We start from the raw sequence: 27,666 nt of genomic DNA on the forward strand, positions 1-27,666 counted from the left end.
GCCAGAGGGTGGTTTATTTGCTGTGCAGTTATCATAGTCAGGCACTACAATCTATTATAAAACATCACTTAAACAAGCTAGGATTTTGATCTCCCATGGATGTGGACTGGACCTAATCTATTCAACTAATAAAGAATATCAATAAAAATGTTTGTTGCAATACTAGCATAGTTTACCCTTTGGATAGTTGAGATTGTCTTTTGGAAGATAGGTCTCTGGGAATATGCCAGTTGGGCTGCCAACTCTGGTTGGAGGTTTCAGAATATGCCCTCCAGTTTCTAACCACCCCACCTCCATATTCCCACCGCACATGTCAATCCACACAGTGTATCACCTTAAATAATAAAAACAAGAAATGCTGGAAATACTCAGCAGGTCTGGCAGCATCTGTGGAGAGAGAAGCAGAGTTAACGTTTCAGGTCAGTGACCCTTCTTCAGAACGGTTCTGATGAAGGGTCACTGACCTGAAACGTTGACTCTGATTCTCTCTCCACAGATGCTGCCAGACCCGCTGAGTATTTCCAGCATTTCTTGTTTTTATTTCAGATTTCCAGCATCTGCAGTATTTTGCTTTTATTTTAGTGCATCACCTTCCTACACGTCGGATGTCGGAATGTGAACAGATTCTTTCTTAACTTTCAGCCAAAGAGCCTTTTATTGCCCCTCTCCAATACTTCTCCAACTAATAAACAAAGCATGCAAAGATCATTTAAGAAGCACACAGATAATGTCATAGGGCACGATAGTGTCATGGTTGTTACTGGGCTTGTAATCCGGAGGCCTGGATTAGTAATCCAGAGAATGAGAATTCAATTCCCAAATGGCAGTTTGTGAATTTGTATTGGGTTTAATAAAAATCTGGAAATAAAAAGCTGGTATCAGTAAAAGGTATCTGACTATTCATTAGCGCTTTGTGCCTGAGCCTCAATGGCGTGTGCTACAGGCTATTTGGCTATCACAACCAAGCCAGATTTTACCCTCACCTCAAATCCTTTGCATGATTGAGCAATTTACCCTGGAGTCCTCCTTCCCTCTTTAGCCCACGAACACGAAGGTCAACGTCAGTCCTCCTACCAGAGCTCTGGCTGGGAGTGGCCAACTCAGGGTAGACGAGGGTTTCAAATTTGGAGTCTACACTTATCCCCTTAATTTCAATTCTATCAGATATGTACCTGACATAGCGTTGAATTTCGCATGCGTATGGTTCCCCTGCATTGTGCTGTCTATAGCTTGTATCTACACAGTTGCACTCCTAACCTGTATTCCACTGTTTCCACCATATGCTGAAGCCTTGTCAGCTCTGCATTCAGATTGGGATAGAGGCGCAGGTCCTTTCTGGCGATAGCATTCAGGTCCTATTTGATGTAAATGAATACATAGGTATATATTTTTTTAAACTGCCGAGTTAGCAAACCTGCTGAAGAGCAGCAATGCTTGTCTGAGCTAAATATGGAATTTACATATTTCACAGCGTGAAAATAGGATATGGCTCAACACACAAGCAGCAAGCAGAGAATGCAGGCGTTTTATTAAAATACTGTCACCAACAATGATATTATCTAGATTTCACAGAAGGGAATGACAGTGCCTTTGGCAGCATAGAGTACAAAAATATTAAAATGGAACAGATCAGGCAAATTCAGAATTTTAGTTAAAGTTCAGGCCAGTAGAACAGGAGTGCATTAATTTAAGACGTTTACAGTACAAAAGGAGGCCGTTCAGCTCATCGTGCTTCTGCCGTCTCTCGGCAGGAAGAATGTTAGAATAATCCCACTGCTTAGAACCACTGAAAAGTAAATTTAATACAGATCTTAGAAAATGAATCTGTATTCAAGGAAGATAAATGTTCGGAAAGATCTACTGGGTCAGGTAAAGGAATTGAAAACATTAGGGGATTTCTAGATGTAGTCGGAGCTAGGTTGGTAGAGGCGAATGGACTTTCTGGCCATAAAGGGTGTTTTCTCTTTCCTCTCCCTGGCAGCAGTGAAGTGTGAGCTCTGACAACCTGAGCTAAAAGAGGTTGCTGTTTATTCCGTCAAACTGAACACCCAGCCAGCCTGCAAAGGCCAGCAGTGTGTGGTTTGCAAGTGCTAGCTGGTATGGGCCTTCCTGCAACAGCTGGGCAGGGGTGCAGCCAGAAAACCAAAGTCACGCTCCTGACTTCTCAATAACTGTGCACATGCTGTTGTTTTTCTATGAACCAGGAACCAACACGTACCAAACAGCTTCACTTGAGGTAGGTCTGCACAACATAAATTGGCTACAAGTTTCATGAAAATGATTTGACAATTACTGGGATTTGTGTGTGAATGCCAAAAGGCAATTTCTGAGGCTTCTAGTGGCTTTGTGTGCGTTCTTCCAGCCCTGATAGGACTGAAGTTGCAGACAGCAACATTGCGTTGAACAACAGTTTAGCAACTTGTATCTCAGAATATCATACACAATGTGTACTAGCTGTGGCTCAGTTGGTAGCACTCTCAACTCTGAATGAGAAGGTTGTGGGTTCAAGTCCCACTCTAGGACTTCAGCATCAAAAGCTAGCACTCCAATGTAGTGCTGAGGGAGTGCTGCACTGTTGGAGGTGCTGCCTTTTGGATGGTACATTAAACTGAGGCTCCGTCTGGCCTCTCAGGTGGATGTAAAAATTTCCATGGCACTATTTCTAACAAGAGCAGTGGAGTTCTTCCTGGTGTCCTGGCCAATATTTATCCCTCAATCAACATCACCAAACAGTGTCGTTATCACATTGCTTGCTATGTACAGATTGGCTGCTGTATTTCCTATAGTTCCAGTTTATATCCTCCAGTTACTGTAGCACTTGTTCTTGCTAGCTCCCAGAACATCAAGGTCCCATCCTTGTTTCCAAAATTTCTCCAGGGTTATACACCACCTTATCTCAGCAACTTCCACCAGCCGTACACTCCACCCCTCCAGCTCTCAATTCTTCCTCATTCCCTGCTTTCTCCACTTCACCACTGGATTTCTAACTTTCAGTCACTGAGCCCTCGCTTACTAACACACATCACCTTGATATCCCTCAAACTTCCTGCATAAGCTTTCATAAGAACCTACTTTGACTGCGTTTTTTCTGCACTCCACCCAAGTCTTTCTGATCTCCTGCTCAACAAACACCTCTCCCTCCCCTGTAACCTGCTCTGAGGAATGTCTTGTACTTGAAGAGAAGGGATCTTATATAAATGCAAATTGTTGCGACTGCATTGTTAAAAAGTAGTCGGACTGTTCAGCTGATGAAATGTTGCTGCTGTGTTTTGCTTTCCCTTGGACAATAGGTTTTCCAATTTCTGCAAGTCACACATTTTTCACAGCCTGGTTTACAGCATTTTAGAATGAGATAGGTCATAATGTCACAAACAAATTGATCATGCTCACCTATCACTCTGGGTTTTAGAACAAGTATATCAGTTTGAATCATAGAAAATTTACGGCACAGAAAGAAACCATTTGGCCCATCATGTCTGTGCTGGGCGGAAAACAAAAAGCCACCTAGCCTCATCCCACTTTAGAGCATTTGGTCCGTAACCCTGCAGGTAATCTCATTGAAACATATAAAATTCTTAAAGGGATTGATAGGGTAGATGCTGGAAGGATGTTTCCCCAGGCTGGGGGATCGAGAATTAGGAGTCACAGTCTCAAAATTTAAGAGGTCAGCCATATAGGATGGAGATGAGAAGAAATTTCTTCACTCAGAGGATTGTGAATCTTTGGAATTCTCTACCCCAGAGAGCTGTGGATACTCAGTCATTGCGCATATTCAAGACTGAGATCGATTTTTGGATTCTAAGGGAATTAAATGATATGGGGATAGTGCGGGAAGGTGGAATTGACATAGGAGATCACCCAGGATCGTACTGATTGGGGGTGCAGGCTCGAAGAGCTGAATGGTCTACTCCTGCTGCTATTTATGCTCATGAGTCACGGCAGTGTGTACCAGCAGACTATTGAGTCATGGAAAGCATCACAGCCAAGTCCAGTCTTGTGCACATGTGCACACTTCCCAACAGGGGCTGGGGCCATTAGAAATCAATCTGGCTGATTTTGTCCCCGTTAAGGCCCGGAACACAGAGGCCAATTGGAGTAGCTCTAGCTGAGATCAGCTAACTCAGGTCATGGTTCAAACCCAGGAGCTGGCTGGTCTCTATGGCTCAGTAGTTCTTGACTCCACAGCCAGGGTAAACATCCTTTCAGCATCTACCCTATCAACCCCTTTAAGAATTTTACATGTTTCAATCAGATCACCTCTCATTCTTCTAAATTCCAGGGAATATAGTCCCAGCCTACTCAATCTCCCGTCATGGGACAATTCCTGCATCCCAGGCATCAGTCTTCATTGCATTCTCTCCAAGGTTAGTGCATCCTTCCTTAGGTAGGGAGATTAAAACTGAATCACAAATGCCACGTTGGAGGGCTGCTGGTACTCAGGGAAAATAGCCCAGCAAAAGTCAGCGGTATCCAGTAGCGGTGGCCACTGCTGGAACTGCAGCCCAGCTGAGGACATGGAGCCAGGACTGCAGGTAAGTTTGGGTTTCCTTGCTGGGGTAATCGGTCGGGCCCCGGCGAGGCAAGAGTGGTCGTTTGGGGGGCGGGGGAAGGTGGGGGGGGTGCGTCTTGGGTCCTGGGAGTGGTTAGGGAAGCAGGGATGGCCCTCAATTGGGCACCCTGTGCCCGATTGTCAGGCGCCTCCATCCCCATGGCGCAGAGAGGCCGACAACTCTCACCGGCGGCCTTTCCCAGCTCCAGGACGCCCACTTGCCATGGGTAAAATCCTCGTGGAGGCAGGCGAAAGCCCTTAAGTGGCTGTTAAGTGGTCACTTAAGGGCCTTGATTGGCCTGGGGCAGGCTGCCTGTTTTTCGCCCCCCCCCCCCACCCTTGCCCTACGTAAAGTGGGGCTGAGGCGGGAGCGGGTCGGGTTGGCCTCCCACTCAATTTTAGGCCACCACCATCCCCCCCACCCCCTGCCATCATCCGACTCGCTGGGGTGGCGTAAAATTCCGGCCCATGTTGCCAGGTGATACTGAGCTGAAGAATTAAGGCATTAGTTTCAGAGAATTAATAAATATGCTAAAAGTCCTTGGTATATTCAGTTCTGATGAAAGGTCATTAACCGGAAATATTAATGCTGTTTTTTTCTCCATAGACACTGCCTGACCTGCTGAGTACTTCCAGCATTTTCTGTTTCTATTTCAGATTTCCAGCATCTGCAGTATTTTTAGCATATTTTTCACAGTACAGTAATAGAATTTCAGTCAAGAAATACAATATATATATATATAACCAGGGAAAATCGCTTACCTTCAGCAACCTTACAGCAACTTCATCTTCCAGCAGAAGATCCTTGCACTTCTCTGCCCATTCAACTGTGATTCGCAGGACATTCTGTTTCTTCAATTGAGGGTAGGCTTCATTCCAGTTTTCAGCTCTTTCAGAAGCACACGTGCGGTACGTAACATGCTGTTAAGGAGAACAGCCTTGAAACCTTATAAGGCAATCCTGCTATAGTTCAGTGAACGGGTGAAGGGCCATTTGGAAAATTTGAAATCAGCTAACGTTTTACTACATTGAAATCGCTATATAAGTGCATGTTGTTGTTGAAGGTACAGAGAGAGATCCAGATGTTATCATATCTTTTACCACTTTACTGGGTGTTCATTATGATATATGGCTTGTGCAGGTGGTTTTATGCATTGAGTTTCTTCAGTACTGTATCAGGCATTTCGATGGTCAAACCAGACCTTTTTTTTTAGCGATTAATGTGCTGAGCCCCTTCAACCCATTGATCAGCACTGGATTATAATTCTGTCTCTACAAATCAGAAGGTAGTGTTCCTTTCACCTCACCCCCACATTCTCCTTCTCCCCTGAAGGCACTAATGCTTGTTAGTGTTGTGTCCCATAGTGTGGGGCAGCCCTCTGGTTCCTGGCTACCCTGCCCATGTGAACCTTGACAGGGGCCGACATAGCTGAACCTCACCTCGTCCTCATCCAACACGCTAATGTACAGACACACGTGCACCTACGCACGCACGTGCACACGCATTTCAACATAGATCAAAAGATGGTGATCATGAGTGCTAACTACAGCTAATATTATTCCCTGGTTCCATTCCAAGGATATTGAGTTCAGTGCCCCTACAGCTGCCTTGGCTGAGTTCAGCAAACTCAGCCTAGACAGGGAATAGAAATGGGACCCTTTCCACTCGGAGTCCCTCAGTTCCCCACCAAATGATGCAATTCATCTACTTTGCTATAAGAGCTCAGAGCATGTCACCAGGAGGAGACTTTATCACCGCAGGGACCGAGCCTGAATGCAGGTCTCTAAGGGATTGCGCTCCAATCTTGGGTATCACTGTTGCGTTACTATAGCGAGCGCCATAGAAACATTTCATGCAACAACAGGTTGTTAATTGTGGAATGTGCAGCCTGGCAGCAACAACATTGCTAATGTAGGACTAGGATTGGATATAGGGCAGAACAGGATGGCTGGGGTTATTGTGGGATGCTTATTAGGTTAAGGTTATATGAGAACACTGCTCTAGATTTCACATTCCTAGAGCTCCCTCTCATTGATGGAACTCCTGAATGACCAAGCATTGCTCAAGCTAATGGGAGCAACGATTGACAGGAGGTACACTACCTTAAGTGAAATTCAGCCATGCAGGGCAGAAGGGGCTCAAGTTTGATCCCAGACAGAGCTAAATCGACTGACCTTGGTAATGAGTGAGGTCGAGGTGCTGTATTTATATTCAGCACCACTCAATTGGGGAAGCAGAGAAAAGAAAAATTCCTCTTCTTGTTGATTTCCAAGCAGCCCACCCTGATTGGACGTCAGGTGAGGGCTGAGCTTTGTTCTTTCCCTCACAGTCGAACAGCCTCACTATAATGGCTCATACGTGAAAACTGGCCACTTGGACTAAGAATCAGATGGTGGCAGGGACGCATGGAAGCATATGCCAGGAGTTGGTGGCCCAGAAATTGGCAGTCGCGCTGGTTTTCCATCGCGATTGGAACGTACATTCATAGGTGCTGGCCCAAGGCTCACTAGAAATTGGTCCTCTGGGTCTCGTGCGTGTAACCAGCATGCTGACGGTACCGACTGGGTGTCCTGATGTAGGTCGCCGGATGGGCCATTAAGAAATACATCTGGCTCCGACACCAAGCCGGCCCACAGGTAATTCCTGTAGCGGGGTATGGGGGTTTGGGTGAACCCAGGTCAACAGAGGTATGCGGCATTCTGTACAGCCAGGAGAAACCGTCCATTAAATACTGTACGCATATCCTGTCTGATTAGGACAGGAACTGGGACCCTGATTTGCATATTCTAGGCACATAACGTCTGCTCTAGGGGCTCCTTAGACACTTGGATTTGCATCCAGCGCACTTCTGGGGAAGATGGGGTGCATCAGATCGGGACCCCAAATCTGTTCCCCCAAAGCTCAAAATAACGGGCGCAACGAGGGTTATTTTCTCCAGAAGTAGGGCAGAGAACATTAGGGAGAAAAAGAGATGGAGGAGTTGTGTTCAAATGCCAGAGATTATGGGAGGCCTCCAATTAAAACAAAACAAAAGTACTTGGATAATCATTAATGTGGGTGTATATTTGTTTATGGATAAAAGACTTTTTACTCAATAGCTGATGATAGGAATATTGCAGGTTTCGCCAAACAGATGTAGTTTCCCGTTCGATTTAATAATGAGTGGTGCAATGTTTTCCAAAGGAAGGATATTGTTTGTGTAAAACCTGCAGCAGCTTGTCAGTTGGCATGAAGACTGAGTGGGTGAGAAGGAAATCATCCAGCAAAATCTCTGTAAGATGACGAAAAACCATCAGAAACAGACCCAGGTTCACTGCTAACAAATATATATTTTACACACGACTTTAACTGTGGTGAACTCACTGCAGCCAATGACACCATAACGCCCGGTCAGCTATGACATCTGGGAACTGAATGGTATTAAAAAGTCATACACCAGCTCTGCAGGATCTGAGCTCTCGCAGTGAGGTGTGAGGCAGAATACAAATGAGGTGTCCCACCCGAGGAGCTGCTGCAGCCGCTAATTGGGAGGTCCTGGGAACAGCTACAAAGAGAAGCTGTGAAAATAAATATTAACAGGAGTGGTGTAGGATTCTTGGCAGCCTGATCAAGGGTGTAACACAAGATTTGGTATTCGGGCGGCTTTCGCTATGGAGTTTCCAGGCTTCATTTTTGCTGTTTAGTGTCGCTGGCACCCGCCACCACTTTCTTCACCCTCACTAGGCTGTCATGCTTTTCCTGAGTTTTACTCTGGAAGTTTGTATCGTGTAACTGCAAGAGAATATCAAAATGTAAACGCATTAGGAAGTTGCGTCAGGAGCAGTGGATTCCGCGCTGGCTTTTTACAAAGCCAAGTATAGATCAGGGAGGTCATTCCTCTCTCATTGCCTACCCTACTGTAGGCAACAAGGTTTCTCCCCATCCCCACACCCATAGCATTTAACTGCCTCTTGACCGATTCCATGGTGTAAAGGAATTAAACATTCTGTGCACATATTGCCAAATGTGAATTTTGTTTGTACATATTAAACTTTTCCTGCAATTGTGGCTTAATTTGAAAACTGTTTTGAATGAACATTAATCTAATTATCTTGGCTCAGTGGCAGATATCACTCTTGTCTCTAACTGTCGGTTTAAACCCTATTCCAGTATTGGGCACACAATCTAGGCTGACACGTCAGTGTAATACTGAGAGAGTGCTGCAATATTGGAGGAGGTGTGTTTCAGATGACACGTTAAACTGAGACCTTGTCTGGCTGGTTCTGGCAGATCTAAAACATTCAAAAGCAAAATTTGAATAAGAGCAAGGGATTTCTGGCCAAGGGTTATCCTTCATCACCAAAAACAGATAAACAGTCCAGTTGTCTCAATTGCTGTTTGTAAGATGTTCTTGTACACAAATTGGCAGCTGCATTTGACTACATAAGAACAGCGATGCACTTAAACACTTAATTGGTTGTGAGTTATCCTGAGATTTGACAAGCACTATATAAATGCAAGAACACTATTTTTACTTCTTTCTATTCCACTCACTATCTTATATATATCTCTAAGTTCTGAAATGTGGATTCAAATCTACCTTAGACTGAGCAGGTGAAGGTTTCTTCAGCCTGATGGCTGCAAGGATTCTACATGAAATGATTAACCCTGTTCTCTCTTGGGAATGAGCCCACAGCACGAAATAGCCCTAATGTAGCACTAGATTGACAATTTCAGGCAGACATCACAGGGAAGCTGGTGTAGCATTATTGCAGCTGTTAGAAAAAGGAGACATTTAATCCCATCAGTCTGGCAGGAATTGAGCTCATGTTTTAAAATCATATAATCATAGAATGACACAGAACAGAAAGAGGCCATTCGGCCCATCGTGCCTCTGCCAGCTCTTTGGTAGAGCTACCTTTAAAGGTGATGCACCCAGTCTCCTATGCAACTTTCTAGATATCTAACTATCACTTCTGAATGAAAGAATTGCATTTCTACAGCGCCTTTCATGATCTCAGGATATCCCAAAGCACTTCACAGCCAATCAAGTAATTTGAAGTGCAGTCACTGTTTCCTTATATCACAACAGTGACTACATTTCAAAAGTACTTCATTGGCTGTAAAATGCTTTGAGATGCCCTGTGGTCGTGAAAGGCAGTATATAAATGCAAGTCTTTCTCTCAGAGGTGCTTACCATGCTACACTTTAATTGTCCCCACCCCTGCCTTAAAACCACTGAACACAAAACTGCCAATAAGTTAACTGTAAACCGTGCGTGTCTCATACACCACCACTAAACATGTCTGTCGCAATCCCTGATGCAAATAAAATTAGTTCCATTGCAAAAAAAAAATGTTGTGGCTGCTACTGCTTCTTTCACTGAGGGATATCACGGGAAATGTTCGTCTTCATTTTACACATAGAATTTAAATCTGCATCAAAGCAGCATTGTTTCTCTCTGACCAGGCAATCATTTAATTACAAGATTACACAAAAACACCAAGCAAAAATTATTTACCAGGGATATAAGCACACCTACTCAATGACCTTTGTTGTACAGTCATATTGTTTTCACATTGCACAGGAGCAATTACTGAGACACAGTATACACAAATCTGTGTAAAACAATTTTAAGGAAATACTTTTGACATTTTATAAAGTACTGATAAGGACACACTCAGGAGGAATACTGTACACTGTTATGAAGGTGCTTCTGTTTTTTGTTAAAAATATTTTTTTAGTGGAATTCATAGTCAAACTGAATAAATGTTTGACCAGTTTTTTTCCCCCAAGAGTCATCAAGGGGACACTGAAAGAACTGGTTTAGCAACAATGTTTACTGGTTGTTACATGACTCAAGTTAAAAATAGAACAGAAACCCTGTTAACAGGGGGAGATGTGGGCAGAGAAGTGACAGGCACCCCTTTTGACTGGACTAGCATAGGAGCCTGAGAGGGCAGCAAACTCACAAGCTTTTGGTTGGACTGTCAGTGTGTTTTACCATCTGAAGTGAGCAGCTGATAAAGTGAGCCTGCTGCAGAAGAAGTGAAGGAAGACCACAACCCAGCTCACTTTCCAGCATCTCTAAAAAGACCCTGAGAAGTCCACTGCGTCAATTCATCTCGTCTCCTATATTTGAAGAAAGCCTGCTAAATTAATTCTCAACTCCGCCTGAAAAGAACTGTTCTAAAAGATCCCAGTGACTGTCTATGTGTACTTGGAAGTTAGACTGTATGCCAGTTTTGGAACAACATATCTCATCTGCTGTTTTCTTCAAAAATGAGCAAGTAATCAACCCAAGTGCTTTTTTTTGTCTGTAACAGAGCTCTGAATTTTTAAAAATCCCCTTTATTTTTCTGGTTAACTAGTGTATATATATATATATATAATATATATATATATATATGTGTGTGTGAGAGAGAGAGAATGAGGGGCTAAGGTAAAAAGGGGATTTAAAAAATTTAAATGTGTGTTTATGCTTTACTTCATTACTAGTTAAGACATGTTCTATAATAACCTGATAATTTTGTTGTTCATTAAAGAAACCTGTTTGGTGTGTTTTATTCTGGGAACAGTAGAGTATATGATTGACTATATTAGTAAGTGGGAAAATTCAAAAATATATGTTGTGACCTGTGGAGAAGTGGGACTAGAATAAACAGTGCACTCCTCCTGCCTTGATCGTGTTGGGAAGTGTACCTGTAATAGCGTCAGCCATGGCACAGTTGGTAGCACTCTCAGCTCTTGAGTCAGAAGGTTGTGTGTTCAAGTCCCACGCTAGGGACTTGGGCAAAGAATTCCAGGCTGACACTTCAGTGCAGCAATGAGTGAGTGCTGGACTGTCAGAGGTGCCGTCTTTCGGATGAGACATGAAATCAAGGTCCTGTCTGCCCTCTCTGGTGGATGTAAAAAATCCCATGGCACTACTGCGAAGAAGAGGAAAGATCTACTGACTAACCCTCAACCAATAGACTAAAACACAGATTATCTGGTCATTATCACATTGCTGTGCCATGTCCTGTTGTTGTCATTTTTATGTTGAAAATTTAGGTGTCTGATGTGGATGGAAACCCTGCTTAAGAATCTCCAAGCCAAGCTCCTGAGAAATCCATAGAGGTGCAGTTTCTGTTCTCCCAATATGGAGTTCACACTCTCTTCCTGTAGAGAGATATATCAATTATATAAGTCCAGAGTGCTTCGGCACAGGTTGGTTGCAGCCAAGGCTCAACAACCCTGAAGTGCAAGTGTTTTGCCATCTTGCTTCTAAATGAAGCATGGGTGCATAGCATGTTCCATTGAATGGTGATTCCACCTGTTGAAGGGGCAGAACTTTAACTGCAACTGCCCATTTTGCTGCAGCCCCACCATGGTAGGGACAAAACCCCTGGTTATATGACCATCTATATCATATTTGGACTCCGTATAACGTCGTCCAGCAACTGTCATCTCAAGTGGTTGTACTTTGGATAGATGGCGAGACAAAATGATCCTCCTCTGTATAGAATTGGTGCAAAAAGTCCATTGATGTTTGGCCTTGATCAGTCAGTCGTGCCTGTAGAGCTTCTGAATCATCCTAATTTGCAAGCTCATTAAATTAGTGTAGAATAACAATGTGTGGGTAGGCAGGTGGACATTAGAAGGAAAAGAATACAATTGAAGGTTTTGGATGATACAACATTGATATTGACAACTAATGCAAGCATTTTAAAAAAAATTTTATTTAGAGATACAGCACTGAAACAGGCCCTTCGGCCCACCGAGTCTGTGCCGACCAACAACCACCCATTTATACTAACCCTACAGTAATCCCATATTCCCCACCACCTACCTACACTAGGGGCAATTTACAATGGCCAATTTACCTATCAACCTGCAAGTCTGTGGCTGTGGGAGGAAACCGGAGCACCCGGCGAAAAACCCACATGGTCACAGGGAGAACTTGCAAACTCCGCACAGGCAGTACCCAGAATCGAACCCGGGTCGCTGGAGCTGTGAGGCTGCGGTGCTAACCACTGCGCCACTGTGCCGCCCAAGTTTTAAAGAAGTTTTTTTTAACTACGAGATCTTGTTAGTGTCTAATTCCTTCCCATTTGGGGATTTTTCCAATTTTTGTTTCCTCTTTTACTGGAAGTAATGACTTGTTGAGGGCACAGTTCCAAGAGTGCTGGCTACCTACTGGGACCCTGTCCAACTGAGCCAAGACAATGAGCATTAAAAGCTGTTTGATTGTGCAACAAGGGTTACTGGATAGCAATAGGAACGCTGACGAACCCAAGCATGCTAAGGCCAACTGGAGAACCCCATCGGCTGCTCACCTCCCTTTTGCTCAAAGATACAGTTCCCTCTTATTTTTCTCCAAACAGTCTTTCTCCTTTGGTTGTTCACCTCTGTTGTCTGAGAAAGGGGGCACCCTGCTATCAGGTGACCACCAGTCACTGTGGGATGTGTGAAATTTGCCTCTTTTCAATAGAAAGACAGAAGAGGGCCATTGCAGATAAGATCATAAACACAGCAGAGAGTGAGAGAAGTGAACCTGGGGGTCTCACTAATCCATCACAGCACACTTACTCTAATACGCTCTGTTACACATGACTACGTCTGGTTATAGTTACATCTAATGCATTACGGTAGAACCTTATCTGTATCATAAGGCTACACTTACTGGTATAAAACATTATTCGTGGTCTTTCAATGAGCTATTATATCAAAGAAATTTACTTGTAAATGACACAACTATTATGGTGCCATTTTTATGTACAAATGTGCTTGTTATGACCTGTTCTTAAAAAATTAAGGCAAGGTTTTTGGTTTCTGTGGAATGGAATATATTTCCACTTCATCATCAATATGGCGTCAAATGAAGTTTAATGTAGGTAAATGCGAAGTAGTACATGTCGGCAGGGCACATACTCCGATGAGTCTAAAGGGGTCTGTGGGTACAGATACACAGCTCACTAAAAGTAGCAACCTAGGTTAATAAGGCCATAAAAAAGCAAAAAAAAAGCACCACGGTTCATTACTACAGGGATAGAATTGAGAAGCAGACACGTGTTAAATTTATATAGAATCGTAGTTAGATATTCGAAACCACACTTGAAGTTCTGTGAACAGTTCTGGTCTCTATTTTATAAAAAGGATATGGAGGCGCTGGAGAAGGTGCAATAAAGATTTACTAGAATGATATCAGAACTGAGAGTTGGGGCCTGATTTTTAAACTCTGTGTAAGTGAATGGATTTTTAGTGAGTTAAAATCTTGCCTGTTAATTCTCTCAGGAAACACCGAACAGGCTGGGGTTCTTTTTTTTATTCATTCATGGGATGTAGGCATCACTGGCTATGCCAGCATTTATTGCCCATCCCTAATTGCCCTTGAGAAGGTAGTGGTGAGCTGCCTTCTTGAACCGCTGCAGCCCATGTGGGGTAGGTACACCCACAGTGCTGTTAGGAAGGGAGTTCCAGGATTTTGACCCAGCGACAGTGAAGGAACGGCGATATAGTTCCAAGTCAGGATGGTGTGTGACTTGGAGGGGAACTTGCAGGTGGTGGTGTTCCCATGTATTTGCTGCCCTTGTCCTTCTAGCTGGTACAGGTCGCGGGTTTGGAAGGTGCTGTCTAAGGAGCCTTGGTGCATTGCTGCAGTGCATCTTGTAGTTGGTACACACTGCTGCCACCGTGCATCGGTGGTGGAGGGAGTGAATGTTTGTAGATGGTGTGCCAATCAAGCGGGCTGCTTTGTCCTGGATGGTGTCCAGCTTCTTGAGTGTTGTTGGAGCTGCACCCATCCAGGCAAGTGGAGAGTATTCCATCACACTCCTGACTTGTGCCTTGTAGATGGTGGACAGACTTTGGGGAGTCAGGAGGTGAGTTACTCGCCTCAGGATTCCTAGCCTCTGACCTGCTCTTGTAGCCACGGTATTTATATGGCTACTCCAGTTCAGTTTCTGGTCAATGGTAGCCCTTAGGATGTTGATAGTGGGGGATTCAGCGATGGAAATGCCGTTGAATGTCAAGGGGAGATGGTTAGGTTCTCTCTTGTTGGAGATGGTCATTGCCTGGCACTTGTATGGCGCGAATGTTTCTTGCCACTTATCAGCCCAAGCCTGGATATTGTCCAGGTCTTGCTGTATTTCTACACGGACTGCTTCAGTATAAGGAGTCGCGAATGGTGCTGAACATTGTGCAATCATCAGCGAATATCCCCACTTCTGACCTTATGATTGAAGGAAGGTCATTGATGAAGCAGCTGATGATGGTTGGGCCTAGGACACTTGCTTCTTTAGAGAAGAAAAGATTGGAGGGACAACCTGATAGAGGTCTTCAAGGTTATAAAAGTGTTTGATGGGGTAAACGCACAGAAGATGTTTCCACTTGCAAGTGAGACCAGAATTAAAGTCCATAAATATAAAATAGTCACGAATAAAACCAATAGGGAATTCAGAAGAAACTTCTTTATCCAGAGAATGCTTAAAATGTGGAACTTGGTACCACAAGGAATAGTTGAAGCAAATGGCATAAAAACATTGGAGGGAAGCTAGATAAACACAGGAGGGAGAAAGAAATAGAAGGATATGTTAGTGGGATTAGGTGAAGGCGGCATTGGTGGAGCATAAACACCTGCATGGACTTAGTGGGCAGAATGGCCTTTTTTTTCTGTAAATAGTTTGTAAGCAAGAACTCCAAACCAGGTGTAGGATATTGGGTAAGACTCATTCTACTTTTTTTTCCCAACAATGCGCCTAGTTGTCAACTTCAGAAGAGCAACTTCCACAGCAACAGTGTGATTCTTTTTCCATTATACCAGTTAGGTAAAACAACCAACTTGTTTCCAATTAGTACTAAATTGTGGCCAGTTTTATTTACAGACAGATGCCCATTGCGACTGTCTGAATTATTTTCATGTAAAAACTTTATGCTCGAGAGAGAGGGAGAGAAAAAGAAGGAAAAGAGACTTTAAGTCCATCAGCCTGGGCTACACTGGACCTGAATTGCCAGTGCTAAAGGAACCCATCACCGCTGTGTGTGACTTTCTGCAAGATTTCAGCAAATTAATGAACAGCCTTCAGGGGCCTGTTGTATTTATTCAAATGTCCATGTTAAAGGGCAAGGTTCTCAACTGGCATGCAGTAGTATGTGAGATTAAAGACTCACTTTATTGTTTTATTGTCTTCATTTGAGAACAATTCTTTAGAAGTCTATCTGACTGTTTTATGTCAAAAAGAGAATTTCCATCTGGCGAGATATCAAGATCTTTTCAAAGTTGCGGCAAAGCCAAGGTGAGCTCCAGGTGATTCATTGAAAAAATGAAAAAATAGGTTAATACTCAGGTTCCTTGTGTCAGGTCTGGTTCACAATGAAGTTTACAAAAGCCAATGCGGCTGTTTACTAGTGTTGATCTGTGCAGTGTTAAGCCTGCAACTACTGGAAAATACTGGCTCAAAAAGAGCAGACAAGGAGCTACAACTCAGCTGTAAGGCTGCACAGGGAAGAAGCAAAGGAATGCGGACGGCAGCTACAGATGCTGAAACTGAAGGCTGCAAAGGAGAAATGAGAGGCGAATGAATGCTGAAAAGTTGAGGGAAGAAAAAACGCTTCAAATTCGAGCTGATAAGAAGAAACATCAGTGCAGATTGAAGAGGGACGAATGAGAGAAACAGGAAACGTGCTTAGAGGTCTTATGCAAAGAGCAGGAGGTAAGCAGAGATTGGCTTCAGCTGTGGCTCTAGAATGCTTGTCGATGGCAAGAGGAAGCTGAGACGGTCGTGGCGGGGCGCGTTCAGGAGTTCTGATGTCCGAAGAAGAGTGAGTTAGAGGAGACCACAGCAATTAGTGCATCCAATGGCAACACAAGAAAGATGTGGGGAGATGGAAAGCGAGTGTCAGGCCGTTGCTCAGTACCTCAGTACAGATTGGGTTGTCTGTGTGTGCTGATCACAGGCACAAACCCTTGACCTACTGCTCCATGGCACAGCAAGCAGTGTCAGCTTTTTCCCTTTATTAATACTATAATGAGTGTCTAGGACTAGTTATACGACTTAAGGGATTTAATCTGGCTAGACTTTAATAGGTTAATGAACAGTTATCATCTTAACATTTTAAACAGTGACAGTGGAGAGTCTGGGCTGCAAAATAAATATACACTCCTCATTATTATCCACGTAACAGAACAGTCTCCCAGAGGTACGAAGCAAGAGTAAATTTTGGCAATGAAATGCATATTTGATTTAACAAGTAGAAAATGGAATTGGACAAGAAGAGAGAGTTTGATAGAATGCATATTGTGTAAGTGCTCATTTTAAAATGGATTTTCCTAGTACTTCTCAACAACGCTCAAAATGAGCATTTTCTTTTACTATTGGAAAGAGATAGGGCTCAACAGCATCACAATATTTCATTTTCAACTGATTTATTACCTAGCTCATTAAAAACGAGGAAAAGTTTAATTTTTGTCTGGAAACTAAATGCCTCATTGTACTATAATAGCTATCCTTTGCCATTTCATTGACACAATTCCATTTATCTTGAGGTTAGGCAAATTGGCTGCCCTGTTTCATACAACAGCGAGAAACTTCAAAAGTAGTTCATTGGCTACAAAGCACTTTGGAACATCCTGAGGTGATGAAAGGTATTATATAAATGCAGCCCCTTTTTTCTTTTAGTAACTACTGGTAACATTCCCAAGAGGCGAAACAAATGCAGGATGTCTCTCAAAACTGCAAGGTAACTTAGCAGAGCACCATTCCAATATTACAATCTGCTTTCTTCCATCTTGACCAGTCACGTTCCAAAGATGACGGGCTGGATCTGGGGCTGGTGGCAGTGGTCTCGCTGCCGGCCCCGAAAGAGGAGTGGGGGGGGGAGGGGTGAACCCGCTTTGGTGATCAGTGGGATTCAGGGCTGCATCTCGTTAGTGGCAGCCAATTAATTGGCTGGAGGAGGAGGGCACATCAATGGACGTGCGCCCTCGTAACCAGGTAAGTGGGGTCTGGGTGGCTGGGGTGGTGGGGGGGTGCTGGTGATGGAGCTAGTCAGGCAGGCCCCGGCGAAGTCGGGGGTAGTGGGGTTGGTGAGGGCAGGTGGCCGCTGATGCCAGGGGATCTGTTCCTGGGCCAGAGAGTTCCCAAAAAGAAGGGGCCCCCACTCTGGAGGCCGCAAGGGTTTTCCTGGTGCTCTCCCCAAGTGGTGGAGGACCCACTGCTGCTGATTAAATGCCAGCAGAGTCGAGAAGGGGCCCTTAAATGGCCATGTAAGTGGTTCAATTGGGCTGCGGATGGGAGGGATATCTGCCAACCTTCCCGCCGCTGGCAAGATGGCAGCGGGAAGACAACAGGCATGCCACCCACCGCGTTCCTGCACCATCTTGCCAGCCTTCCCACCTCCCAGCCCATCCCCAAGGTGCTGGTAAAATCCAGCCTGTCATTTCCAAACTCCAACATCACAATGCCCACTATGTTTCATACAGTGCTGGTTGTATACATTTCAACTTATTGCTACAGCCTTCAATTCTGTTCTTAGCTGTCCATTTATCCAGCCCTAGTCAATGTCGCATTAACTAGTCTTATAGAAGGATTAAGCAGGTTGTGCTCCATGCAGCATGAAATCATATTCAAGTGCATCTGACTTGTCACTCCACACCCGGCCCACAATGGCTTTCGGAGTAAAAGACCATGTGCCTGTGCTGAGATAGCTGAACTCCGTCTATAATTTTAGTAAATATCAAGCTGATGTCAGACTGGGGAAGAGAACACTTTTCCACTTTACCCATCTTCCAGATGAGACATTAAACTGAGGCTGTGGTTGCCTGTTTAGATGGACATAAAAAATCTATGGCACTATGCAAGGAGATGTCTCGATGTTCAGCCAACATTTACAAGTAAAACAAATTAATTGGTCATTCTACTCATTTCCTGTTAATACCATCGTGCTTTGCGTAGATTGCTGTGTTTACAATAGTAAATACACTTCAAGAGTAATTTATTGGCTGAAACATTTTTCATCTTGCTGTTACGCATCCGACATCAGTAATAGGCATTCCCAGGTCAGGTACAGAATGGATGTGCAGAATAAACACCCTTTCTTTTGTCCTAGGAATGAATACACCTTAATAGTAAACCCTAAAACAGCAATGCAAAATAGATCAGTGATACGTTGGGCAGGATCTTCCCCTCGGGCTTCAGGAGCCTGCCGTCAGGCTCAAATAGGGGTCAGAAGCCCGCACTGGGTGGGGAACAGTCACTCACCTGTGATTTTCCCCGAATTGGCCAATTAGTGGCCAGAGGGCGGGCTCGCCATCCAATTAAGGATGGTGGGCAGGCTCTCAGAGCTGGAGGGCCAATAGAAGGCCTGCCAGCTCCGAAGCAGCAGCAGGATGCCATTGCATGTAAGTGAGGTCCGAGATGGAGACAACTTCTCTCCAACCTTTTTTTTTAAAGTTTAAAATTTTAAAAATAGAATCAGCAACCGGGCCACCATTGTGGAAGTGGGGAACCCGTCCAGAGGGCGGCCTGCGGCTGCAGCTGAAGCCATGCAAGGAGAGAGGGCCTCTAAGCCTTGCCTCTAGTCTGCTGCTGGGAGGCTGCCTCCAGGCAGCTCCCCTATTCCCTGCTGCCTCTGGGGACCTGGAAGTCAAGTGGAAAATTCCAGTCAGCCTCCAAAAATCAGCCTTAATATGCCCTCATTAGCTGAATCGGCTACCCGCCACTTGCAGGCAGGTAGGTAGCTCTGCCAACCCCACCCTGCGCCCGTCCCGCCTCCGGGAAAATGGCCCAGGGGTGGAACGGTGCCCAGGCACTGGCACGCCAGTTAGCAGCGCAAAGTTCCACGCCCGCCCACACCCATTGGGGCCTAAAAATTCAGCCCCTTATTTCTGCATTAAGCTATCTTTATGTCCTTCCTAAATGAAACGATCGATTTAAAATCAGAGAATTTTTCCACATTTATGCTTGCACCTGAGTTTAAAAAACTTGCAGAATCATCCCTAAATGATGAAAAACTATTGCCATAGGTTTTTTAAGTTTTGTAAAAAATAGAAAAAAGGACTGAATTTCTGTAAGGAGTCGCCTTCTCGTCTGCTGTAACCCACTCTATCACCACATATCTTAACTTTAAGTGATAATTTACTCTCAAAATTGGTGGTTTCCACACAAACAGCAAGACTGAGGAATGATTATTTACTTAAAAAAAACAATTAAAGGTAGGCCTCAATAAAAGAGCCAGGTTAAAGCAGCTACTTGGCACTTGCAGGAGTCAGACTGCTTGGCGTGATACCGGACTAGGGTGATCCTCCTCCCATGACTTAGTGGCTGTTTATTTCTTCTCCACCTCAAACATCAACAAAGTGAGACTTGCTGATGCATCCAGGTTATTGTGTGGACTGAAACAGCTGAGTGTGTCTCTTGTTCTGCTATGCATTGGATTAATGCCAACTGTCTTTGCTGCCTTAATGTTACCTTCGAGCAGGTGTCATTCAAATAATGTGGGTTTGAAAGCAAATGCAAATTTGCATGTCCACCTTTAACTGAAGAGTAATGAGCCCTTAAAAAACAATAGTTAACCCTGGGTCTGTGGATTAATGTGCAATAAACTGGTCCAGTCCCCTGAGGAAATTTGGGGGATCAGCCATGATCTAATTGAATGACGGAATAGGGTCGAATCACTGAGCAGCTACTTCTAATCCTGTGGGAGGATAAACAAAAATGCACTGATGTTCTGTTAGTGCTCAAACAACAAATCACCGCATATTAATGCTCACTTAGAGAGTGTGTTAACTCTAACACATGGTGTAATTTCATTATTCTGCATTTTCTGGTGAATGCTTCCATTGATGAAAGTAAGGGAAGTCAGTGCAAGGGAATGAAACACTACTGTTTTGCACTGAATGTTGGCATCACATTCAACCTCGGTAAATCACGACTCAGAGTACAACTTGCATCTGAAATTTGAACACAAAGTTGAAATGAGCTCATTTGCGGATGTGGATCATTTTGAGAGATCAGCCAAGCAGTGAGTTTCTCTAATGCAGCAGAAGTCACTTAGACAGATATCACATGTTAAAAATATGCCTACTCAGGATACAAAATGCAACAATAACCTTAACTTTACGAACGTTATCATGTGGCATTGTATTAACATATAGGCAAATATCTCCCTACTAACGGCTTTAGTTGGATTTTAATCTTGTGTTATACGTCACCTTGCATTTGTAAGACTCTGTACAGTATAACCCTCATGAGTGTGAAATTGTTAAATCAATAGCACGCTTGAGTATATGAGTAAACTGTAGAAGATGGTGCAATCTGAAAATAATGGACACAAGCTACTTATTGAATAACTTACAGTTATTGAATTGGTTTCTCAGCCAAATTGAATTTCCACTTATGGAAAGTGCTTACATTGTGAGCCCAGTCCAATAACAGAGAATTCTTGATGCAAAATTAATGGCAACGTTTAATTGCACTTTGACTTATGGCTTTCCTTACACCAGTGATTGTCAGGTCTATACATCCATCAGGGTCTTCCAGTGCTTACTCTGAGAACAATGTGGTAATAAATTTTTTTAAAGACCTGCATTTATCTAGCATCTTTCATGACTGCAGAACATCGCATTTTACAGCCAATGAAGCACTTTGAAGTGTAATCATTGTTATAATGTAAAAAATGCAGCAAGGTCCCGCAACCAACAATGTGATGATAATGACCAGATAACCTGTTTTTTGTGATGTTAATTGAATGACAAATATCAGTCAGGATGCTGGGGATAACCCCCCTGCTCTGCTTCAAAATAGTGCCATGAGATCTTTTACAACCACTTGAGAGAGCAGACGAAACCTTGGATTAACATCTTACCTGAAAGAAAGCATCTCCAACAGTGCAGCACTCCCTCAGTACTACAGTGGAGTGTCAGCCTGGATTTTTGTGCTCAAGTCCTGGAGTGACTTGAACCCACTAAGTCGAGAATGCTACCTGAGCCATGGCTGACATAGGAAGTTCCCACTTCTCCTGATACATGTGACAGCCTTTGATCTTTGGAAAACTGTGGTTTCAATTATTTTTCTTAAGGAATTTTCAATTAATGGTATGTTATGCTCACAAATATGAATTTCATGAGCTTCCTTCTGCTGGCATGTTCACTTATCTGGCGGAGAGTGTATAATGTGATTCATACCAGAATAAAAGGACGAGGGATGAGCACTCAGATAAACACATTCAGATCCGTTAAAACTACATCTCTTTACATTCAATTTCCCTTTCTCATTCTACAAGGGAAGAAAGGGCTTGCATTTATTTATTGTCTTATCCTATCTCTTGCAAAGCCCTAAAGTGCTTCACATCCAATGAATTACCTTTTGAGGTGCAGCCATTCCTTTTTGAAGTGCATCGTGCTCTCAGTACAGCATTGAAGTGTCAGAATAGATTATGTGTGCAAGTTGTAGATTGGGGCTTGAAGCCACGACCTAATGACTTAAGAGTTGGGATGCTGCCAACTAGTCATTCATCTATATGCACAACATTGACAAAACCACCCATGGTGTACACAACTACAAGACCACCTGAGACTCTTTTGTGCATCGAACATCGAATGGGTCACATATTAAGTCAGAGGCACATTGGGAGACAGGTGTCAGATATCGACAGGTGTCCGATATCGCATGGGAAATCTGGATGTAAGTTCAGCCTGTCTCAGTGGCATTTTAAAGCAGCCACCTGATTATTGTTTTACATTCGGGTTTGCTGTCAATTGCGCAACAACGGGCATGAAGAGGACCTGCGTGACTCGATCTCAACTCCAGTATTTAAAGGGCCAATCCAAAGATGGAATTTGGAGGAGTAAGTAAGTTTGGCACAGAGACAGCAATTGCAGAATATGGACTCAGGATGCTCAAAAGCTGTGTCCTATTTAAATGACACCTCCCTAGATGTACTGCTGGGGGCTGTGAAGAGTGGAGAAAGACACTGTTCCACAGCAGTGGGATAAAAGGAACCTGCTGCTGCCACATAGAAGGTGTGATTGGAGGTGGCCCAGGAGGTCAGCAGCAGGAACACAGTGGCACGCTCCTGGATTCAGTGCAGGAAGTGCTTCAATGACCTTACCAGGCCAGGAAAGGTGAGTAGTGTTGCACATTCACCTGCATCCTGCTGTGCGCATCACTCCACCCCGTCACTCTGCCTTCTCAAGCCCATTCCATCACGTCAATCCTCGCGTCCACTTACCTGGCAGGCATACCTGTCCTTCTCTTTCTGTGCACCTCCTCACAGCCCCATCCATCCCTCAAAGTCACCCTCACCAAATGCACTGTATCCATCCGATGAACATATGCTATTACAGTGATTCATAGTTCTGTTTTTCTCTGTTGCAAAAGACAGCACAGAACACAGGGAGAGGGAGAGAACGGGAAGTGGGCCTCCATTGATTTCCCAGTTGACAAGTGCAGAAAAGGAAGAATGGAGATCAGTAACACCCTTGCAGTTCTCGAATACTCCTGGTTGATCTAGGGGTGCACAGATTGCCACGTATGTGAAATCAATGCCATATCCTGCACTCATGGGAAGGCAGGCAGAGACTCAAACCCAAGCACCTGCTCACTCTGACTGGCATCATCACAGGCAAAGTTTACAGCATTGCCGGCCCTGGTAAACCACACATCAGTCACCTGTCTTATACATCTCTAGTCCACCAATTGGGAGATCCTGGATATGACCCTAGCAAATCCCTGGAAGGATTCAGAGGTCAAGGGTGGTGGTCACTTTGACAGCCACTGTTAATGAGTGGTCAACAGGCCCAGCTGTGAGTTGGTCTTCTTATAGGAGGCTGCAGATGTCTGCCACCACCTGACAAGACAACCTGAGCCCCCTGAAACACTGCTGTTCCAATATGTCAAGAGAAACTCAGCCTCTGCCTGTAAACCCTGTGTGGACGGTTGTGTCTCCTGGGAGCTACACCCTCTGCTAGTCCCCTCTCTGCTGTCCCACTGCAGTCTCTTAACAGCATGCCACAGTTGCTGCTGGTCATATTGTTTCTCGTCCGAGATCCAATCTAAGGCAGCTAAAGCACCATCCCATTATAATGTGATCTAGAAAACCGCTACGTGTAGAAAGCAACCGCTCAGCAAAACTACTGACCAAATCCTTTTCCACTAGTAGGTAAGAAAGCAGCTGAGGGTACTAAATATTTATTGCAGTATTTCCAGGAGATTGAATCAGCCCTGTATTCTCACCTCACTTTCACTGGCAAATTTTAGGAGGCCCTGGAAACCCTTGGATTCACATTAAATTCAAAACTGGGTTGAAATATCATTCCAACTCAATGAATAGCACAATTTATTTTATTTGTTCATGGAATGTGGGGCATCACTGGCAAAGCCAACATTTGTTGCCCATCCCTAATTGCCCTTGAGAAGGTGGCCTTTTAACAGCTGCAGCCCATGTGGTGTAGGTGCACCCACAGTGCTGTTATGGAGGGAGCTCCAGGATTTTGACCCAGCGACAGTGGAGGACCAGTGATATAGTTCCAAGTCAGGGTGATGTGTGGATTGGAGGGGAACTTGCAGGTGGTGGTGTTCCCATATGTCTCCTGTCCTTGTCCTTCTCGGTGGCAGAGGTCGCAGGTTTGGAAGATGCTGTTGAAGGAGGCTTGGCGAGTTGCTGCAGTGCATCTTGTAGATGGTACACACTGCTGCCACTGTGCACCAGCGGTGGAGGGAGTGAATGTTGAAGGTGGTGGATGGGGTGCCAATCAAGCGGGCTGCTTTGTCCTGGATGGTGTTGAGCTTTTTGAGTGTTTGAGATACACCCATCCAGGCAAGTGGCGAGTATACCATCACACTCCTGACTTGTGCCTTGTAGATGGCGGACAGGCTTTGAAGAGTCAAGAGGTGTGTTACTCAGGAGAATTCCCAGCCTCTGAGCTGCTCTTGTAACCACAGTATTTATATAGCTGGTCCAGTTAAGCTTCTGATCAATTGTAACCCCCAGGAAGGTGATGGTGGAGGATATGTTGATAGGCAATCTGCTTCTCCTGACAGGGTTCCGCGCAAACAGCCTAATCCGCTCCAATTAAATGCAGAAATCGGCGGGTTGGAGCTGGCTTCCCAATGCGTTCATATTTTTTATGCTTTTAAACCCCTACCACCTGCACCCAAACCCAAACATTCCTCCAGGTTAAAAATCCCTCCCCCCCCCCAATTGCTTTTCCATTACAAAGGGATCAGATCCACCATGACCTGCAGGGTGAATGCCCACTACCAGACTGCTGGGAAAAATGGACAACTACCCAGCTACCCACTACAGAACCAATAATAAAAACATGTGAAGCATAGAAACCCAACAACCCAATTCCCTCTCCCCGAAAAAAAAACAGCAACTACCTTTAGAGTGACCAACACTTGTCATGATGCAGGAAAATAGTGTGACTGGACAATGAAAACACTGCAGAAATTACAAGAACATTACATCCTCCTGTTGCCATGATTTTGAAAGAAGCAGACACATTTAATCTAAGTTTGCTCAATTTTCTGGAATATCATCATTTTGTCACAATTGAAGTCTCAGGTTCAGCACTCACGTTTAATGGAGAGCCGCAGCCTGGTTCACATAGGATTGTAGGCCCACACATTATCCAATTGCAAAGTATCTTTCAAAGGAGACCACAAAGTCATTTGGGTTTGGAACTAGAATGGCATTTGGGAAATCCCAATGGAGCTTGAGGCACTAATAATGTTTTGCTCTGATCTTGAGTAAGCTTTAAGCGTGCTTTCACAACCTTTGGCACAGAGCCAGGGAAATTGGCGCCGGATTTGTGGAAATTGACCTGAATCGAGATTCAAAAATAGGACATATTCAAAATTTGATCGATTGATATTTCTAACTCTGCTCAGTCAGTGCTCCTTGTCAGCTAGCACTCTGACCATGGTTTTTGACAGTTGTATTGCTGTTCAAATGCATAAGTGCTACTTCCTTCAATTCCTAGTTGTTGGCAGCGTTTTCACACTTACCTGCATCAATGCTGTTCTTACTTGTCTCCACCAGTCCCTCCAGCACATGCTCCACGATGTTCTCTGGGGTGTCTGAGAGATGCCACAACTTACTGCTGAGTGTGGATCCATTGGGGCTGATTTCTCCTGATGACAGGGAAGGGCTGGTCAGGTCATCCTCTGTGTCTGTCCACTTACTATCCAGGCATCCAATATCTGGGCTAAACTCATCCTTGGGGCTAGGGCTGTCACCCCCGGACACTGTATCCTTTAAAAAAGGGAGTATTTTGGATGCACTCGGCCGTCGTTTCAGTGTCCCCGGGAAAAAGCCATCCTTATCTACACGGCTTCTGGTCAGAGTCGAGGTCTGTTTCTTCAGAAATTTTTCTATCTGCTTCATCCCTGTCATCGTCTTTGAATACTGATCAGGGCTGAAGGATTTCAGCGAGTCTCAACGCCTATGTTTTCTGGGCGGGGCTCTACCTCATCACGAAGGCTGTTTGTTTCAAATGAAGGCGAACACAGTGCTGGAGGGCAGTTCACTCCCATTGACTGTTTGAAGCAAAACAGGAATTTCCATGGTAGTCTGCAAGCTGATACTAGTAGGTGAGAGGGAGAAAGAGGGAACAGAAGCAAAAACAACACAGCAATAATCAGACAAGGTGCTAGACAGTCGGAGTGAAATTAATTCCAAAACTTGAAAATAATGCAAAGGGATTTTTCAGAGACTCAAATGCTTGACTTTTGACATTCTTAATTTAACCCTTTAAATCCTCCAGTCGGATAGTTATTCTCTGCCTTCTTTCAGCCCCCTCCCAGTGTCATTTATCGTTTTGAGCTCGAAAGGGCAGTCAAGGAAGGTTTGCATTTATATAGTGCGTTCCATGAACTGCTGGATGTCCCAAAATCCTTTACAGCCAATATTTTTTGAAATGCGGTCACTGTTGGCATGTAGGGAGCTCTTCCCATGGTCCCACTAACGCTGATCTGTAATTGGCTACCAGGAGTGATGGTGAGAAACTCCGGATGAAACGCACACCAAATTTTCAACCCTCCCAGGATCAATGTTTAGCTCTTACTCGACACTTTTGCCCTGTTTCGCATCTCCCACACCTCCAAACCCCTCCACTGATGACCAGGCCGAGAATGGGAACTCAGCACATGGGGGGGGGGGGGTGCTGTTGCAAAGACAAATCTGAATCCACAACACCACGTAGGTCAGTGTTGGTACAGCATTAAACCTCCGGTTCCTACCCTGCAGCTTATGACAAGAACATGTAACTCCTTAGATGTATTTTTTTTTTTACATCTCTTCAAACTAAAGTTATCTTTGCTCAGATTGGGAAAATTTTCCCTATTTAAATCAAATCTTTAGGTGATTTCAACTGGATGTTACAACTGTTCCCAGTATCCCAGGATTATAAATCAGCCAGGATTCCTGCTCCTGATTACAATCCAATGACTTTTGCTGGAAATGTGCATTGAATCATAGAATCTTACAGCACAGAAGGAGGCCATTCAGCCCTTCATGCCTGTGCCAGCTCTTTGAGAGCAATCCAATTAGGCACACTCCCAATGGCCCTGCTGTTTTTTTCCTCTCCAAATATATCCAATTCCCATAAGGAAGTTACTGCTGCATCTGCCTCCACTGCTCTTTCAGGCTGTGCATTCTAGATCATAACAACTCACTGCATTAAAACAAACATGATCCGTGAGCAAGGATAAGCTCCAGCTCTGTTGTGATGATTCTCCCAGAGGTTGAACTGTGTCCTGTCTGCCCCAATGTGAAAATTGGGCCCTTGAAAGCAGAGGATCCAAAATTCATAAAACTGTCCCCAGCATGTGTCAGCAAGTTCAGGAGAGGAAAGAAGCCAAAAGAGGACAGTGGCCAGAAAGAAGATCATATTCTGATTGGGATAGCACAATCTAAGAGGTCCTACAAGCTTCTGCACACTTGCGAAATAAGTTGCACTGACAGATTACATGAAGTCAATTCAACCATTCTCTCCCTGGCCAAGCTATTATGAAAATGGGGTTAGCCTGGAAGATGGTCTCAATGAGGGATAATGGTCTCATGGTTAGCAGAAGTTATTTTCTTTTAGTTTAGTTTAGTTTAGAGATACAGCACTGAAACAGGCCCTTCGGCTCACCGAGTCTGTGCCAACCAT

General features: G+C 44.3%; 1 protein-coding gene across 3 annotated transcripts in view; it reads right to left on the reverse strand.

The window, feature by feature from the left end:
- Window positions 1-27,666, reverse strand: part of rapgefl1 (Rap guanine nucleotide exchange factor (GEF)-like 1) — a 76,868-nt gene that overhangs the window by 21,693 nt on the left and 27,509 nt on the right. For all 3 annotated transcript variants that reach the window (XM_068013008.1, XM_068013010.1, XM_068013009.1), the window contains 4 exons: window positions 25,520-26,097; window positions 7,743-7,821; window positions 5,312-5,462; window positions 1,258-1,355 (listed from right to left, as the gene is read on the reverse strand). In XM_068013008.1, the coding sequence (XP_067869109.1) occupies window positions 1,258-1,355; window positions 5,312-5,462; window positions 7,743-7,821; window positions 25,520-25,907 (716 nt within the window). In that variant the 5' untranslated portion in view covers window positions 25,908-26,097. The remainder of the gene's footprint in view (window positions 1-1,257; window positions 1,356-5,311; window positions 5,463-7,742; window positions 7,822-25,519; window positions 26,098-27,666) is intronic.

Source organism: Heterodontus francisci, chromosome 33, assembly GCF_036365525.1.
Source record: "Heterodontus francisci isolate sHetFra1 chromosome 33, sHetFra1.hap1, whole genome shotgun sequence".
Lineage (NCBI taxonomy): Eukaryota > Metazoa > Chordata > Chondrichthyes > Heterodontiformes > Heterodontidae > Heterodontus > Heterodontus francisci.